General features: G+C 36.1%; 3 protein-coding genes across 3 annotated transcripts in view; all 3 read right to left on the bottom strand.

Annotated features, from left to right (window-relative positions):
- The window catches only part of LOC127520960 (myosin-IIIb), a 42,009-nt gene extending 36,764 nt beyond the window's left edge, over positions 1 to 5,245 (bottom strand). Inside the window, exons 1-4 of the mRNA XM_051909724.1 lie at positions 4,964 to 5,245; positions 4,656 to 4,721; positions 4,426 to 4,556; positions 2,067 to 2,169 (exon numbers count right to left, since the gene is read on the bottom strand). Coding sequence (XP_051765684.1) covers positions 2,067 to 2,169; positions 4,426 to 4,556; positions 4,656 to 4,721; positions 4,964 to 5,071 — 408 coding nt within the window. The 5' untranslated portion in view covers positions 5,072 to 5,245. The remainder of the gene's footprint in view (positions 1 to 2,066; positions 2,170 to 4,425; positions 4,557 to 4,655; positions 4,722 to 4,963) is intronic.
- A 2,508-nt stretch (positions 5,246 to 7,753) lies between these two features.
- Positions 7,754 to 12,795, bottom strand: wu:fb59d01 (uncharacterized protein LOC322379 homolog). The gene is made up of 6 exons (XM_051911234.1): positions 12,551 to 12,795; positions 11,644 to 11,838; positions 11,393 to 11,557; positions 8,494 to 8,559; positions 8,250 to 8,328; positions 7,754 to 8,162 (listed from the first exon to the last, which is right to left on the bottom strand). The coding sequence occupies exons 1-6, from the start codon at positions 12,618 to 12,620 to the stop codon at positions 8,105 to 8,107; spliced, it is 633 nt and encodes a 210-aa protein (XP_051767194.1). The 5' UTR covers positions 12,621 to 12,795; the 3' UTR covers positions 7,754 to 8,104.
- Positions 12,796 to 13,919: 1,124 nt separating this feature from the next.
- The window catches only part of nxnl2 (nucleoredoxin like 2), a 4,273-nt gene continuing 728 nt past the window's right edge, over positions 13,920 to 17,464 (bottom strand). The window contains exon 2 of the mRNA XM_051911173.1: positions 13,920 to 16,129. Within this exon, the coding sequence (XP_051767133.1) occupies positions 15,961 to 16,129 (169 nt within the window). The 3' untranslated portion in view covers positions 13,920 to 15,960. The remainder of the gene's footprint in view (positions 16,130 to 17,464) is intronic.

Genomic DNA, 17,464 nt, shown 5'->3' with positions numbered 1-17,464 from the left:
AGATGCTCGATTGGATTGAGATCTGGGGAATTTGGAGGCCAAGTCAACACCTCAAACTCGTTGTTGTGCTCCTCAAACCATTCCTGAACCATTTTTGCTTTGTGGCAGGACGCATTATCCTGCTGAAAGAGGCCACAACCACCAGGGAATACCGTTTCCATGAAAGGGTGTACATGGACTGCAACAATGCTTAGGTAGGTGGTACGTGTCAAAGTAACATCCACATGGATGGCAGGACCCAAGGTTTCCCAGCAGAACGTTGTCCAAAGCATCACACTGCCTCCGCCGGCTTGCCTTCTTCCCACAGTGCATCCTGGTGCCATGTGTTCCCCAGGTAAGAGACGCACACGCAGGCCACCTTCTTCCATTGCTCAGTGGTCCAGTTCTGATGCTCACGTGCCCACTGGCGCTTTCGGTGGTGGACAGGGGTCAGCATGGGTACCCTGACTGGTCTGCAGCTATGCAGCCCCATACGCAACAAACTGCGATGCACTGTGTATTCTGACACCTTTCTATCAGAACCAGCATTAACTTCTTGAGCAATTTGAGCTAAAGTAGCTCGTCTGTTGGATCTGACCACACGGGCCAGCCTTCGCTCCCCGCGTGCATCAATGACCCTGTCGCCGGTTCACCGCTGTTCCTTCCTTGGACCACTTTTGATAGATACTGACCACTGCAGACCGGGAACACCCCACAAGAGCTGCAGTTTTGGAGATGCTCTGACCCAGTCGTCTATCACAATTTGGCCCTTGTCAAACTTGCTCAAATCCTTACACTTGCCCATTTTTCCTGCTTCTAACACATCAACTTTGAGGACAAAATGGGTGCGTCTCAATCAGCTCCCTAGTTCAGAAGTCAGGGCACTGATCAGGGAGTCGGCCATTTTAAGGGCTGTCTCAATCGCAGAATCTTTCCAGGGCACTGAAGCATTCGCTCCCTAAAAAGTCCCACAATGCACCGTGAAAACCAGGGAGCATCGATGCTCACTATGCTCCCAGTTCTGAAGCGCGAAACTTATATCACGTGAGCTGCCTCACTACACCAAACGACACGCAATAGATGTTTTTTTAAAATACAAACCATTATTTTATTATATTTCAGCATAAACATACATCGCTAGACAGGTAATGAACATAATCTAGCTAACATTTATAATTTATTTACGGCTGAAATGTTGCACGTATATGTAACAAGCAAAGTATTTATCATAATGTACTTTAAATAACATTACAAGTAATGTCAGAATGATATCAGCTCTGCTTTTGTTCATAAATACCAGTAGTGATGCTGTACAATGAGGACGTTGTCACATCAACGGAAATAGAGTCACAAGTGTCCCAATGTGTAGTGAGTCAGCGTCTGTTACTGTCCTTACCAGCACCCGAATTCGTGTACGTGATATACTGATTCATGAGCTAGGGAACTGATCAAGATGCACCCAATGTTCACTTGCTGCCTAATATATCCACCCACTAGGTGTCGTGATGAAGAGATAATCAGAGTTATTTACTTCACCTGTCAGTGCTCATAATGTTATACCTGATCGGTGTGTGTGTGTGTGTGTGTGTGTGTAATATATATATATATATATATATATATATATATATAAATAAATAAACGGCCTGCCCTGCTCTCTAAGCCATCAAAAAAAAATAAAAAAAAATAAATAGTTGACCCAATAATGGTCAACAACTAGCTAAAACATTATTTTAACATGCACATAAACGATAATAGACATGGACTGAAAGCCACGAAACTCCAAGTCTGATTTCATGGGCTCTTTAAGCCATTCACAAAAACACATTATAACAAACAAATTAAACACACCCCATATACCCACCATTTGAATATGTCAGAAACCACATGTGTCTGCAACACACATACACACAAGCAGTGGCGACAAGGGTAGGACAAAGTTTCAGCTTCCTGCCTGTAAATCAAACACCTGACCATCTGATCACAGCGGGCAATCTCGACACATATCACGTCTCATTGATGTCCTAATCTGTGCAAACCTGGTGGCTATATTCAAATGAACGCTGGCAGATGCATCTGACGTGACATACCTGCAGGATCTGCTGCTCTAGCTGTGAGTTGGCCTTGCACAGCTCCATGATGTGTCTCAGCAGCAGTTTGGTGCTCTCGGTTTTACCGGCGCCGCTCTCACCACTGCGGGACAAACGGATACAACATAGACTGTTAGTAGTAGTATAACAACGGCTAGTGCCATTGGACAGTGCTACAAAAGTGTAACTAAAGTGCAAGAGCAAACATGGCCAAAATCAAAAGATTTTGACAAAGGATCAGTTCACTTCAGAATTCAAATTTCCTGATAATTTACTCACCCCCATGTCATCCAAGATGTTTATGTCTTTCTTTCTTCAGTCGAAAAGAAATTAAGGTTTTTGAGGAAAACATTCCAGGATTTTTCTCCATATAGTGGACTTCACTGGGGTTCAACGGGTTGAAGGTCCAAATGTCAGTTTCAGTGCAGCTTCAAAGAGCTCTACAGACGAGGAATAAGGGTCTTATCTAGTGAAACGATCAGTCAATTTCTAAAAAAAATAAAAATGTATATACTTTTTAACCACAAATGTTCGTCTTGCACTGCTCTGCGATGTGCCACGCATTACGTAATCACGTTGGAAAGGTCACACGTGATGTAGGCGGAAGTAAAAATCCAGTGTTTACAAAGAGAACGTGCAAAGACTAAGTCAAACGGCCTTTACAAAAAAAGGTAAAACAACGATGTCGGACGATTTTAAAGTTGGAGAAGAAAATGAGATGGAGTTTTTCACCCTACCGCGGTACTTCCGCCTATGTCAGCAGAGCAGTGCGTTTGTGGTTAAAAAGATTATAATTTTTTTTTTTTAGAAAATAGCCGATGGTTTCTCTAGATAAGACCCTTATTCCTCGTCTGGGATCATGTAGAGCTCTTTGAAGCTGCGCTGAAACTGACATTTGGACCTTCAACCCGTTGGTAACTGTTGAAGTCCACTATATGGAGAAAAATCCTGGAATGTTTTCCTCAAAAACCTTAATTTCTTTATGACTGAAGAAAGAAAGACATTAAAATCTTGGATGACATGGGGGTGAGTAAATTATCAGGAAATTTTCATTCTGAAGTGAACTAATCCTTGAATTTTCATATTAATTAGGAATTCAAATTCTCAATACTGTAACATGAATAATTTATTTATAAATAAAATACAATATAAAATTTCTTCCATTTTTTTTTTTTTACAATACGATCGGGACATGTTCTTGACAGATTTTAGGAGATTTACCCATAAACCAAAACCTGGAACTAGTCAGTATTTTTCACAAAAAAATGTGCATGATTTTATCTGATTTCAAAGCCAATTTACATCCGAACAATCACAATCTGGGGAGCCACAATAACATTCGGACATCAAACATCTCTCTGCTTTCCAAATATACAAGCGTTATTAATAACTGATGACAAAGGCATACTTTTATGGCTTTTATGTCTTGCCTTGTCATTGTACGCATTAAAAGTATTCTTTCCCTGTTGTCTGGGTGACTATCAGCCTCCCTCCACTGGTACTGGTCTCATTCACAGACGGCTGTATGGTTACTATGTGGCACCATTGGTCTCTATTGAGGGTTGTAGGTTTACTGTTTACACAATCAGAGAAAGTCTGTTTCCCAGTGACTGTGAAAATCAACTTTTTGTCTTTAGCACCGCTCCGTTCCCTATCAATGCACAGAATGAGTCTGAGAAATCAACCATGAGGCTCCATTTCTGAAAAATACATTAAGCCGACTATTCTAATGGTAAAGCAGCAGCGCAGAGTCTCGGAGGAAGGCTGCACGTAGGAAAAACCTTAAGTATGATACCGGATACAGTAACGAGTACAGCTGTCATCCATACTATTGAGTTATGAAGGAAACAAGCAACTAAAATCCATCTGAAATTTTCACCGTTAGTCTCATACGGGACGAAACTGAAACTAGACAAGGAAAGTTCCTCAAGACAAACCTGATGATTAGGCAAAGTCTGAAGCTGGTGAAGTTATACAGGACAGATATGTATTTTAAAGCAGATTAATGGAGTTTGATTAACTGGAAAAGATAAAGTTACTCTAGTCAGAACAGGCGGAAGGTCTGTGCCTGAAAGCTTTAGGAGTGTCAGATTTGTACTAACCCAAGTTTGTACAATAACAGCATGTCGATAAGTTTCTGCTTGTGTTTACAGATGAAACAGACACAAGGAGCCTTATTTAATGTGCCAAAAAATATGACTTGTCTTGTCTCTGCATGTCTCACGGGAAAACAAGCATGACTGGGCAAGAATTTCATACTGTACTGACACACGTCACCATCCGACCATCTAAAATGACTGAAAACCCCTCAGACATGCCTTCCTGGAGAAAGCACTGGTTTTGGTGAATTAACACAAACCTGATCACGATACATTGGTTCTTGGGTCCCGTGGCCAGACGTCCCAACATGGACTGATATGCTCGATCCGCCACAGCAAATATATGAGGGGGCAAAGACTTCTTCTCATGGCACTTATATTGCTCGGATACCTGCAAATGGGTTTGAATCAGAATATCAGTTCAATTATTAATTTAAACATGTTTTTCATTGTATTTTCCTCCATTTCAGATAACAAGTCACATTCTTACCCCTTTTTCATAGATTGAAAGATATTTAAATGGGTTTATAGCCACCAAGATGTCTCCTATATAGGTCTGTAAATACATAAAAATACATATTAATTCAGTTAATCACATCCGTCAGTGATATAAATGAGGTTAAGGCAGTAGCATTTACAAACAGTCAGTGAACAACAACTGTCTCAGAGAACAAGAGCTCATTGTTTTCTAATCTCCAGATAATAAACCTTGAACACAGCTGGTTTACTTCACACTTTACACTGATTTGTGGTATTTGTTTTAGGTCGTTTCCCCTTCTTTAGTTGTATTTTACTCACATAGATGAGGTTCTGTGTAAACCGTCCAGTCAAAACCTCCAGCAAACTTTTCTCGTCCAGCTCTGACAGATTCGCCAGATCTTCAGGCAGGTTTACCTCCATCATCATTCGTCTCTAATACTGTACGTGAATTTCTAACTGTCAAATCTTTCCGTCTCGCATCACAAAATAACAGCTCGTGTTTATATTCTCGGTCGGTCACTTCTACGTAGTGGCTGAATCAGTTGATTCTGTGCACGCGCGCGTCTCTCTCGCGCTCTCTCTCCCTCTCTCTCTCTCTCTCTCTCTCTCCGCCCTCAGCTAATAGGCGCACTATCATTAACCCTTTCCTCACAACATCAAATTTGAAGTTATAGTTTACCCAGAATTAAAATTCCGTCATCAATCAATCACTTTGTTATAAACCCGTATAACTTTCTATCAACACAAATGGAGATAATTAGCAGAATGATGACGCAGCTCATTTCCATACAATGAAAGTGGATGGGGACTGGGGATGTTGAGCTCCAAAAAGGACAAGTATCTTCAAAGCATTTGTCCATATATTATGGTGTTCATAAGTTTTTTTCGTAGAAGATTTTTTCTGAAACGTTTTAGCTTGGCGCTCATCTAACTTTTTTTAAAAGCGGTCCTTGATTATGATTTCTCTTTTTTAACTTTAGTTAGTGTGTAATGTTGCTGTTTGAGTATAAACAACATCTGCAAAGTTACGATGCTCAAAGATTAATGCAAAGGGAGATATTTTCTTTTACAGAAATTGCTTTTTAAGGACTACAACAAACGGCTGGTAGGGACTACAACGAGTTTCTTCCTGGGTTGGTGACATCACAAACCCTAAAATTTACATAAACCCCGCCCCCGGGAACACACAACAAAGGGGGTGAGGCTGCTTTAGAGAAGAGGAAGAGTTGTTGTAGTCGAGTGTTGTTGACATGCCGTCATTTTACACCGGACTGCTTCACAAACGAGGGTCAATTCAACACTGGATTTGCACAAAAGATTAACATGACGGCACATGCTAGTGGATGAGTTGAATCAACTCCACAGCAACTACATAAATTTATCCACTAACCATTCAGAAACGTCCAGTTTCATTCTAAAACTTCTTCCTGAGTCTCTCCATCACTGTCTGACTCTGGTTTGAACAATGTAAGGCTGAACACCGTTACTGACAATCCTCATTTTGGCTGTGTGAGATTCTCCAGCTTTGTTGTTGTTGAGCAAACGAAGCGTGAGCTGTTAAAGCTCCGCCCTCTTCTGGAATGGGGGCCGGGAGCAGCAGCTCATTTGCATTTAAAGGGACACACAAAAACGGCATGTTTTTGCTCACACCCAAATAGGGGCAAATTTGACAAGCTATAATAAATGATCTGTGGGGTATTTTGAGCTGAAACTTCACAGACACATTCTGGAGACACCAGAGACTTATATTACATCTTGTGAAAAAGGGGTATAATAGGTCCTCTTTAAATGCTACTACTTATTTCAAAATGTTTGAAGAACATTCAAAAGTATCCCATAATGTTTGCAAAATGATATGGAATGTTTCCTTAAGGGAATTCTGTCACTATTTACTCACCCTCAAGCTGGTAACCAAACAGTTAATGTGCCCCATTGACTTCCATAGTATTTTTTTTTTTTTTTTCATACTATGGAAGTCAGTGGGGCTCATTAAATGTTCGGTTACCAACATTCTTCAAAATATCCTTTGTGTTCAGCAGAAGAAAGAAACAGGTTTGGAACAACTTGAGGGTGTGTAAATGATGACAGAATTTTCATTTTTTGGGTGAACTATCCCTTTAAGGTTTGCTTAACCCCAGAAAAAAAGTTTTAAACATTTTTTAAAAAACTGGACATTTAGAAATAACCTTTTAATAACTTAATATGAATATTACAAAATGTTTTTAGATTTTTTTAACTGTGTATTTTGCATGTCTTATGAAGTTGTATAAGTGATTCTGCTTTATATTGGGAAATTATTTTCCGCATTTTCCTGTACTTCAGTGTTGTTATAGTTTTTGGTAATTCAAATATAAGTGCAGTAAAGTAAAATATAAATATTACATGAGAAACATAATAAATTAAAGCTATAGAAATATTTTAAAAATACTAATAAAAAGCAGATAAACTGAAAATATAAAAATAAAAGCTAATTCAATATTAAAAATGCTATAGATAATACTAAAATAACACTGCTATAGTTCAATTTAAAACATTAAGAAAGAGAAAACATTGTTTTGATAGTTAATCAAGTGGACATTCAGATTAATGTGATCAATGTTTTATTCAGTGGGAGGTTTATAACTTTGCTATTTGATCCACACGTCACACATCACAATAATCTGCTGGATATTATGGATCAGTTTCACTCATTGCCGTTATGCAGTATGGTTAATGATTCTTATAACTTTCCAGTATCTGTCAGCAGTGTGTTTTATGGAAACAGGTCCTCATGGGTTAGACGATGTATCATGGTCATGTGATTGACACCTCACTGGATTAAATTTGACGGTTCCTTCCTGAAAGTGTGACATCATGACTTCACATGAGACCAAAATAAATAAACAGGCCTAAACTACACTTGAATCAATACAATCTCTTTATCATGCTATTTGCACTGCCATTTCTACATCATTTACTACCAAATCATTGTATATACTGTCTGTTACTGATCCACCATCTGCATCTTAAACATGCACCACTTTAAAATAAATTATATAATGCATATATATACACACTATAGCTATTTGCACAATAGTATTTTAAACTAAAACACAGGAAAAAATAGAGTAACTTTTTTTTTTGGTCTTGATTTATTGTATTAAATCAATTTCTCATTAAAAAACAATAAAGAACACAGAAAGGCATTTTTTTCTTACATCATCAATACATGATCTTAATAAGTACAGTACATTTAATCAGGTACATTTATGAAACTCAAACATCAGATATCTGCTGTCATATGAAACAAAACGTGGCTTTATTTTAGTATGTAACTGCTGAACTCTTCTAAGTCAAAATGTTATCATGGACACTATATATGTATCAGTTAAGCCCATTTGTTCTGTTACTTCTCAAACATGACTAGTATAAAGGGTAAAAAAGCACTAAGAATGTATGTACAGATAAATGTTGTGTGATCTATTTCATTTCGATATCAGATGTCGGCACTGGCTTCCTTTCTGCCTTCTTGCTTTTCCTACGAATGAAAAGAAGATTTTAGATACACTCTCAATCATGGTAAAATGACATTTTGCTGTTAACACCTCCATCACTTCATACTTACTTATGGAGCACAAACACCACAATAGCAGAAATAGCGGCACCAGCAAACACAATTCCACCCAAAACACCCACAATCAGCCCTGAGAGAGGAAATATACACAATGCAAATGTGTTTATGGACATTTCAATAACAGTTCATTGATGCATTTTAAACATATTAATGATGAAATTTGCGGTTTAAACATCAGCAGCACTTTTATGTCAAACCACAACAGAAGCAAGCATTATATAAACAGTGACTGTACCTGCATTAACAGTCTTCTCATCAGGGTTTGACTCGTCTGCAGCTCCCAACATCCGTCCAGATCTCGCTGCAAAAATACATTCATTCAGTCAGTGAGTTCAGAACAGACTGACCTCTGGTGGACAACAGAAGAACATACACTGAATCACTCTCGCTAATCAAACACCACAGTAAACATGTTTTAGGAAAAGAAATATATATATATATATATATATATATATATATATATATATATATATATATTCCTTTACACATACACTATACCTTAGCGCCTGTAAGATTGAAAAAGTATGTTTTTCAAAGAAGTCTGTTATGCTCACCAAGGCTGCATTGATTTGATCAAAATACTGTAAAAATGTGAAATATTATTACAATTTAAAAGAACTGTTTTCTATTGTAATATATTTTAAAATGTAATTTATTTCCGTGATCAAAGCTGGATTTTCAGTATCATTTCTCCAGTCTACAGTGTCACATGATCCTTCAGAAATCATTCTAATCATTATCATTTCTGATTATTATCAATGCTGAAAACAGTTGTGCTGCTTCATATTTCTGTGGAAGCATTTTTTTTTTCAGGATACTTTGATGAAATAGAAAATTCAAAATAACAGCATTTATTTGGAATAATAATCTTTTGAAACATTATAAATGTCTTTACTGTCATTTTGACCAATTTAATGCATCTTTGCACAATAAAATTATTAATTTCTTTAAAAAAAAAATCTTACCGACTTACGATAGTCTATTTAAAAAGGTAATCTAAAATCGTATTTATCAACAAGCTCTTTAGGTAATCTGGATGAATTCTGGTGACTATTTTCACACTTAGACTGCCCAATTTACTTTAATTTTTTAGCACTTAATTTTATAGCAGTAATTTTTATAACATCCTCTTTTTCTCTGTGGCTCTGTGTTTATTTAACATTTAAAAATTATGCTTTATCAGTTTCAGTAACTTGCATCAGTTGATGTGGAAGAACTTGTGAACAAAGGGAACTTACGGAACAGTATGAAGTTGAAACTATTGTAAAGACACTAATAAATTTGTAGCGAAACTGACTTTTAACGCAGCTAACAAAAACATGTTCTAAAAACGTTTTGTTAATATTCCTATTAAGTTCTAAAAACGACATTTCTGAAAGTTCTCTGAACGTTCAAAGCAACGCTATCTTATGACCAATTCTTAGGCTACGTATTTTACGAGGTGGCTAATTCGTACGAATTCGTACGACCTCACTCTTACGAATTCATAGGATTTGTCTAAACCCCAGTGACGGGTAGGTTTAGGGGTGGAGTTAGGGGTAGGTCATTCGTACGAATTTATACGAATTTGGCAACTCGTAAAATATGAATGACTTAGCAAAAAATGTACGAATTAGCCACCTCGTAAAATACGTACAAACTGCTGTGAGATTGGGTTGTTCAAAGCGTCAGTTTTTAAAATGTTTTAAAAAGTTTTTCTTGGTTATTCGAACATTAAGGAAACATTCCAATTTTTATCATTTTGCAAACATTATGGGAACGTTACTTTTGAATGTTCTCTGAACATTCTGAAACAAGTAGTAACATTTAAAAAAGTTAGACGAATGTCCAACTAAAGCGTTTCAGAAACTGAACGACATATAGACAATGTATTTGTGCTGACATTCTGAGAACATTATAAAAGACCAGATAACATTTTATTAATATTACTGGAACAATGTTTGTTCATAATTTTGAGAGAACATTGCCAGAACGTTCTGAGAATGTTCCCTGTTACTTGGGTAACTATTAACTCATCTGAGCTCAAATCGCTTCAATTTAGGCCCCATTTACACTAGTGCGTTTTCGTTTTAAAACACATAAGTTTTGCTACGGTTATGAACCTAGAAAACGGAGACTTTCGAAAACACTGCAGACCCCGTTTAAGTTTGAAAATGCCAGGGTTGCTTTTCAGTATAAATGGACCAAAATGGAGACTTTTGAAAGTCATGAACTGTCAACGGTTGAAGTGTGCATGAACAGTCATGTGACATGCGTTTTCGGTCGTGTAGTATAGAGTACCTCAGGGATGACGTGTTTTTGTAGGCCAACCCGGAAGTTAGCGGCGCACGGGTTCCCTCGATCGAAAGCAATGCATTTTTCCCATAGACTTTTGGAAAATCGCAAAAAATAAGCTCTGTGTTTAACAAAGGGTTATAACACTTACACGTTTTGTCTATCAAGATAATCTTTACAAGTTAACACAACATTTATACATTTTGAACCCTAAATAAAGTTGTCAGATATAAAAAGCTAACAGTAGGCTATAAACGGACTACAGCACACCTTGGTCACGGATCAACGTCACTACCACCAAGCTTCCTCAAACTTTATTTAGAAAACATGCTCGCTGATTATGATCTGTGCTGTGTATGAATAATTAACAACTTTTTCATGAGAAATGCTGTCCAAATGTCCTGTTTGTCATGATGACGTCTAAAGTCCCCGCCAAAGGAAGTAGTCCCTTTTAGCAGTTTGTTAACAACCGCCTGTTTTTATGACACAATAAAGGTTTTAAAAAAATCTCAAGCGTGTTATAACTGGTGTGTTTTATGTCATAGATCAAAACGTGAAAATATTTAGAGGCTTTGTTAACCACAGACCTTATTTCAGGCGATTTAGCAAAAACCCATTCAAAAAACCAATTGACTTCGGGGCGATGGAACCGGAAGTCCTAAAATGCTAACTCGCTTCCGGGTTTTGCCTACAAAAACACGTCAGCCCTGAGGCACTAGACGGAGATCATTTCCGAAACGCCAGTGTGGACGCCATTTTAAAATGAAAACGCACTAGTGTAAACGGGGCCTAGTGTAATTTCAGCAACATTATAGGATTCCATACTGATTAAAAAACGGCGAAAAGAGACTTTAACTGACCGAGACACAGATTGTAGCAATCGTCTCGGGAATCAAAACGGTTGGCGTTTCCTTGGCAGCCTCTATATATGAACAAACGGCACTCCTTCTCTTCTTTGTTGTAATAATACTTTGGAATGATGGCTAAACAGGTGCCTTCGTCCATTGGCAGAGAACAGGCCATTTCTGACAAACAAGAAGAAAGAAGAATAAAACAAAGTTTCACTCATGTAAAATCAACAAATATTATATTTACGTGGTGATTGTTTTACCGTCACTCGGGTAGATCTCGTCGGCTATTGGAGAACATGCTTTCATACAGTCTTTATCGCTGTCGAAGCGGTTGGAGTTCCCGCCTTCTCCTTTGTAGAAGAAGGGGACACAGTACTGTAACTGGTCGTCATAGAAATATTTCAACGACTTTTCCTGTCCTTTTCCTTCGTCTTTGGGATCTGTGCATTGTGGGCCTGAGAAAAACAATGTAAAGGTTTAAAGTTAGGATGCACGTCAGACATGAATGTTTTAATAAAAAAATAAATAAAATAAAAAATAAATAAAGGCTTTGTGTGAATTATTAGTTTAATAATAATTTAAATATTAAAAACAAGGATGCAAACAACATAACCGGAGCAGTTTTCAGCATATTAGGTATAAATGTTTACATTGTGAATGAATTTAATAAACCTGTTTACACTTTCCTGATAACCTTTTAGTAAATTCACTGACATTAAAAAATGGTAAAACGCGTTTATAAGTTAACACAGTCATTTAGCCTATTAAAATAAACATACATATACTTCACAACAAATTCTAGTTCTTTAACCTTTTTTCTGTTAAGAATGAATGTTTCCAAACTTATACAGTGCATAAATGTAACAGGATGTCTATTAGAATTATTAACATTACTTTTAATACTGTAAAAATGATTTTTCAAAGATTATTGAAGTTTCACAAAATATAAAATTTTAATCTTTCTGCTTCAAAAATTCATCTTTAATTCAATCTTACCTGTAATTTCTTTAATTATTTGTGAAATTTAACAGCTATTTCCGAGTGAAAATTGTTTCAGTGTACATCCTACACCCTTTTTTGTTTAGTAGGCTATAGACACTTCCTGTAAAGCAAAAATGTATAACAACTCCAGATCTGACAAAAATCATCAGGTCTGTCAGAACTCACCCACTGATGAAGCAGAGACGCCTCCAAATCCCAGAACCACCAACAGAACACACAGTGTAGATCTTCTCATTGTGCTATTTTTCAGATTTGTCTCTGATTCGTGTAGTTAATCGCCAGCCGTTGTTCGTTCTGCACGGACTAGCTCAGCTTTAATCCAGCTCACGTCCTTTAGACCCTCTTATCAGCTCAGTTTTTATGATCAGGGTGTGTTTCTCTCACATTGAGGCCAGTTTCAGTCATAAAACATGACAATGACTCCTCTTATGGCCTCATAGCACCGTTTCGTTCAAATGGAATGATCTAACTACTCTCCAGACCTGTCCATAACACATAAAACTGAGAAATGATTTATTTAGGCCTAGGCCAGTAGCCTAACCTAAAATCTGTGATACAATATACATTATATATATATATATATATATATATATATATATATATGTATGTGTGTGTGTACATATTAGTGCTGTCAAATTGATTAATCATGATTAATCGCATCAGACATAAAAGTCTGTAAATATAGCTGTGTATATACACACACACACATATTTATATATATATATATATATATATACACACATATTATATATTTACTAACTTATGTCAGACGTGATCAATTGATTTGACAGCACTAATATATATATATATATATATATAGGCTGTAAAATTGATTAATCGCATGTTTACATAATATATGTATATATATATTATGTATATATTATATATATATATATATATATATATATATACAGTATATATGTACATACAGTTTACACACAGAAATATAATATATAAATAAATATGTTATGTAAACACAGACTTTTATGTTAGACGCGATTAATTGATTTTTACAGCCCTAATATATATGTGTGTGTGTGTGTGTGTAGGATATATTTATAAATTATTTAATAGTTAATATTTTTCATTAATAATTTTATGACTCTCTGTCAATATATATATATTTTAAATATATATGTAATTAAAACATATTTGATATTTTATAGAAATTAATGGCAAGGAAGGTCTCATTTGCCATTTGTTTCTCCTGCAAACCCAATTAACTCAATTAACAAAAGACGCACATTTTTACTATAAAAGAAACTAAGCAAATCCAATAAAAAAAAAACAATAGAAACTACTATACAAATACCTAAATTATTATTTTAATAATATTTTAAATATTACATAAAAAAATATTAATTTCAATATATACTGTTTTAATGACCTTTCCAGAGCCTTTCATATATTGAGAAAGTAAGTTGTTTGTAGCAACAGATATAGTTTCACTTAGGAAGGTTTCAGGTCAAACTATCATGACGCTTGCTCATAAATGAATGTTTGTTTCGTTGACACAGTCAAACCAGGCTAGAGGTCATGACTTAATATTCGTAGTATTTATTGATAACATGTAGGCATACAAATAACATGTGACTACAGAAAAAATATTTAGAGAAGAGATTAAAGTGGCATGACACAGCAGTGAAATAAATAAATGACAATTAATTAAATATATAATAAAATAAAATAGATGCTTAAAGAAATTTCAGTGGGGAACCTCATTACATTAAACACGGGTATTGTATTACAGTAGTTAATTATTATGCACTATATTAATTGTTTTATTCCCTGAAATGGCAGATTAGCCTCATCTTAATGTCATATCTTAATTCAAACGCTTTGCTTAGTCAGGTATATGAGCAATCATAATCCCACAGCTCATTTCTCTGCACAATATTCCTCCATTAGTCACGTTGGTGTTGACATATTAAAGGAATGGGTTCGGCGCGTGTTTTGCAACTGAAAGCAAAACAGATACGGCCGGGGAACTGAGTGCTGTGGAAAAAGACTCTCTGAAGACGATCTGTGCGTTTTAATGAGACTCAGAGGAATAGGAAACATTTAGATGTTCCATAACAACAGAAGCAGTAAACATCTGCAATTCTTCAAGTAACAAACATCAGAGAAGATGCATAGATTCACAGCATTCATATATTACCAGAATAGAGATTCATATAAATAGATTCTTATAAAAGCAGCTGTATAAAAAATAAGTAGTAAAAGCATTTGAAATACACTACGAGTCAAATATTTATTCACTACCACATTATTAAGAATAATAGTAAAGTCGTTAAAACGTCAGGGTAACACTTTACAATAAGGTTACATTAAAAAATGCATTAATTAACAATGAGCAATACATTTGTTACAGTGTTCATTAATCTTTGTTAACGTTAGATAATAAAAATACAACTCTTCATTGTTAGTTAAAGAGTTAGGTCACCCAAAAATAAAAATTATGTCATTAATTACTCACCCTCATGTCGTTCCAAACACAAATTTCGGAACACAAATTTAGATATTTTTGATGAAATCCAATGGCCTGCATTGACAGCAAGTTCATTTACACTTTCAATGCCCAGAAAGCTACTAAAGACATATTTAAAAACAGTTCATCTGACTACAGTGGTTCAACCTTAATGTTATAAAGCGACGAGAATACTTTTTGTGCGCCAAAAAAACAAAATAACGACTTTTCAACAATATCTAGTGATGGGCGATTTCAAAACACTGCTTCATGAAGCTTCGAATCTTTACGAATCTTCTGTTTTGAATCAGTAGATCGAGCCGTGTATCAAACTGCCAAAGTCATGTGATTTCAGTAAACGAGGCTTCGTTATGTCATAAGAGTTTCAAAACGTTTTGAAAATTCAACTGTTCACCATTAGGGGGCGATGATCTCTGTGAACCCATGAATCATAGTCTATAGGTTTTACCTGATCTCTGATCAGTTTTATACATTTGTAAATGTTTTAATTAGACATTAAAAAGAATAATAGTAGTTAATAGTCTCTTATTGGCCTGATTAGCTGAGCCATCCATAGTTCACAGAGATCATCGCCCCCCAGTGGTGAACCACTGAAATTTCGTCGCTTCATAACATTAAGGTTGAACCACTGTAGTCACATGAACTGTTTTAAATATGTCTTTAGTAGCTTTCTGGGCATTGAAAGTGTTAATTATCTCGCTGTCAATGGAGGCCTCACTGAGCCATCAGATTTCATCAAAAATATCTTAATTTGTGTTCTGAAGATGAACGAAGGTCTTATGGGTGTGGAACGACATGAGGGTGAGTAATTAATGACAGAATTTTCATTTGTGGGTGAACTAACCCTTTAACTAAGATTAATAAGTGCTTTAGAAGTATTGTTCATTGTTAGTTCATATTATCCTTATTGTAAAGTGTTACCAACTTTGTTAAGCAGCACGAATGGATCTTTTAACTAGTCGTGTGGGTTGTTGACCTGAAGATAATCTTTTGCATTAAAATGTTCTGGCTCTTTTCTGCAGGTACATGTTGGTTTCAACAGACCTTGGGGATTCAGTGCGATTCGGGAAACACCTCCATGTGATTCCTAGGCTTTAAAGTTCTGGAAGATCTCGGCCACCTCAACCCAGCTCCGGAAGCACGCCAGACCCTGGTCTCTGATCTGTTTTCGGCCTTTGTCAGTGATGACCTGACCGTTCTCCTTCACGATGACCAGCTTTGGTACGGCTGTGATGTTGTATCTCTTCTTGAGTTCACTGGGAAAACAGCAGAAAACACGTCAGTGTCACAGACACATGCAGACACTTCAGATCCTGGCTAGTTGAGGTAAAAAGATAACATATAATTGTTTTTGTATGAAACAGCTTTAAATGTGATTTATTTAGAGACAGAAAGAGATAGACAGACAAATATAGACAGATAGAGGGATAGATAGACAGACTGACAGGCGATTCACACTCTAATCCAGAAGGGGGCGCTCACGTTAATACAACGTGCTTGCTAACCACCACAACGGGAAAAAGAGCAGAAGAAAAACAGTGCTTTTGCAAAAGACCACTTGCAAACACGTCCTCTAGATAGTGCGCACATGTCGTCTTTCTGCCTACATCACACGTGACCTTTCCAACGTGATTACGTAATGCGCGGCGCATCGCAGAGCAGTGCAAGACGAGCATTTGTGGTTAAAAATTATATAATTTTAATTTCTTTTAGAAAATGGCCGACAGTTTCTCTAGATAAGACTCTTATTCCTTGTCTGGTATCATGTAAAGCCGTTTGAAGCTGCACTGAAACTGACATTTGGACCTTCAATCCATTGAACCCCAGTGAAGTCCACTATATGGAGAAAAATCCTGGAATGTTTTCCTCAAAAACCTTAATTTCTTTTCGACTGAAGAAAGAAAGACATAAACATCTTGGATGACATGGGGGTGAGAAAATTATCAGGAAATTTTAATTCTGAAGTAAACTAATCCTTCAAGCTTTGAATGTTTAAATATGGTTTAAGAGGAGCAAATTGTAATTTGCACTAATGTCTGTTCATAAAATAAAAGAAACTTATTATTGTGGAGCATTTGTTCCTTTGTACAGTAACACTTTAGTTTAGAGTCCAATTTTTACTATTAACTACTGTAGTTGCTTATTAGCATGCATATCACTAGGATATTGGCTCTTTATTAATATTTATAAAGCACATATTAATGCCTTATTCTACACCCCTTAATTCTACCAATACCTAAACTTAACAACCAGGTTTTATTGAGGCAGAAGTTAATAGTTAGTTAATAGTGAGAACTGGACTCTAAACTAAAAGTGTGACAATTTTTTCTATTGCAACAAAATTGTACCAAACCAAGACCTCAAAACACATCCCCAAACCTTTTGGTCAAAGAACTAGAAACAATTCTACAGAGAAATGCAGAACATATTTTAGCCTATCTATATTCTTTATGGTATTTTTTTTATTTTATTTTTTTACTTTTTTTAATTCAATGACTGGAAAGCTGGAAAGCTTTGAAAATCTGAAAGAAAAAAAATCCCTGATATTTCCAGATTCCCATGGCCTGATTAGTGCAATAATGAATGGCACA

The sequence above is a fragment of the Ctenopharyngodon idella genome, chromosome 10 (assembly GCF_019924925.1).
Source record: "Ctenopharyngodon idella isolate HZGC_01 chromosome 10, HZGC01, whole genome shotgun sequence".
Lineage (NCBI taxonomy): Eukaryota > Metazoa > Chordata > Actinopteri > Cypriniformes > Xenocyprididae > Ctenopharyngodon > Ctenopharyngodon idella.
This window is presented reverse-complemented; position numbering and strand designations above follow the sequence as displayed.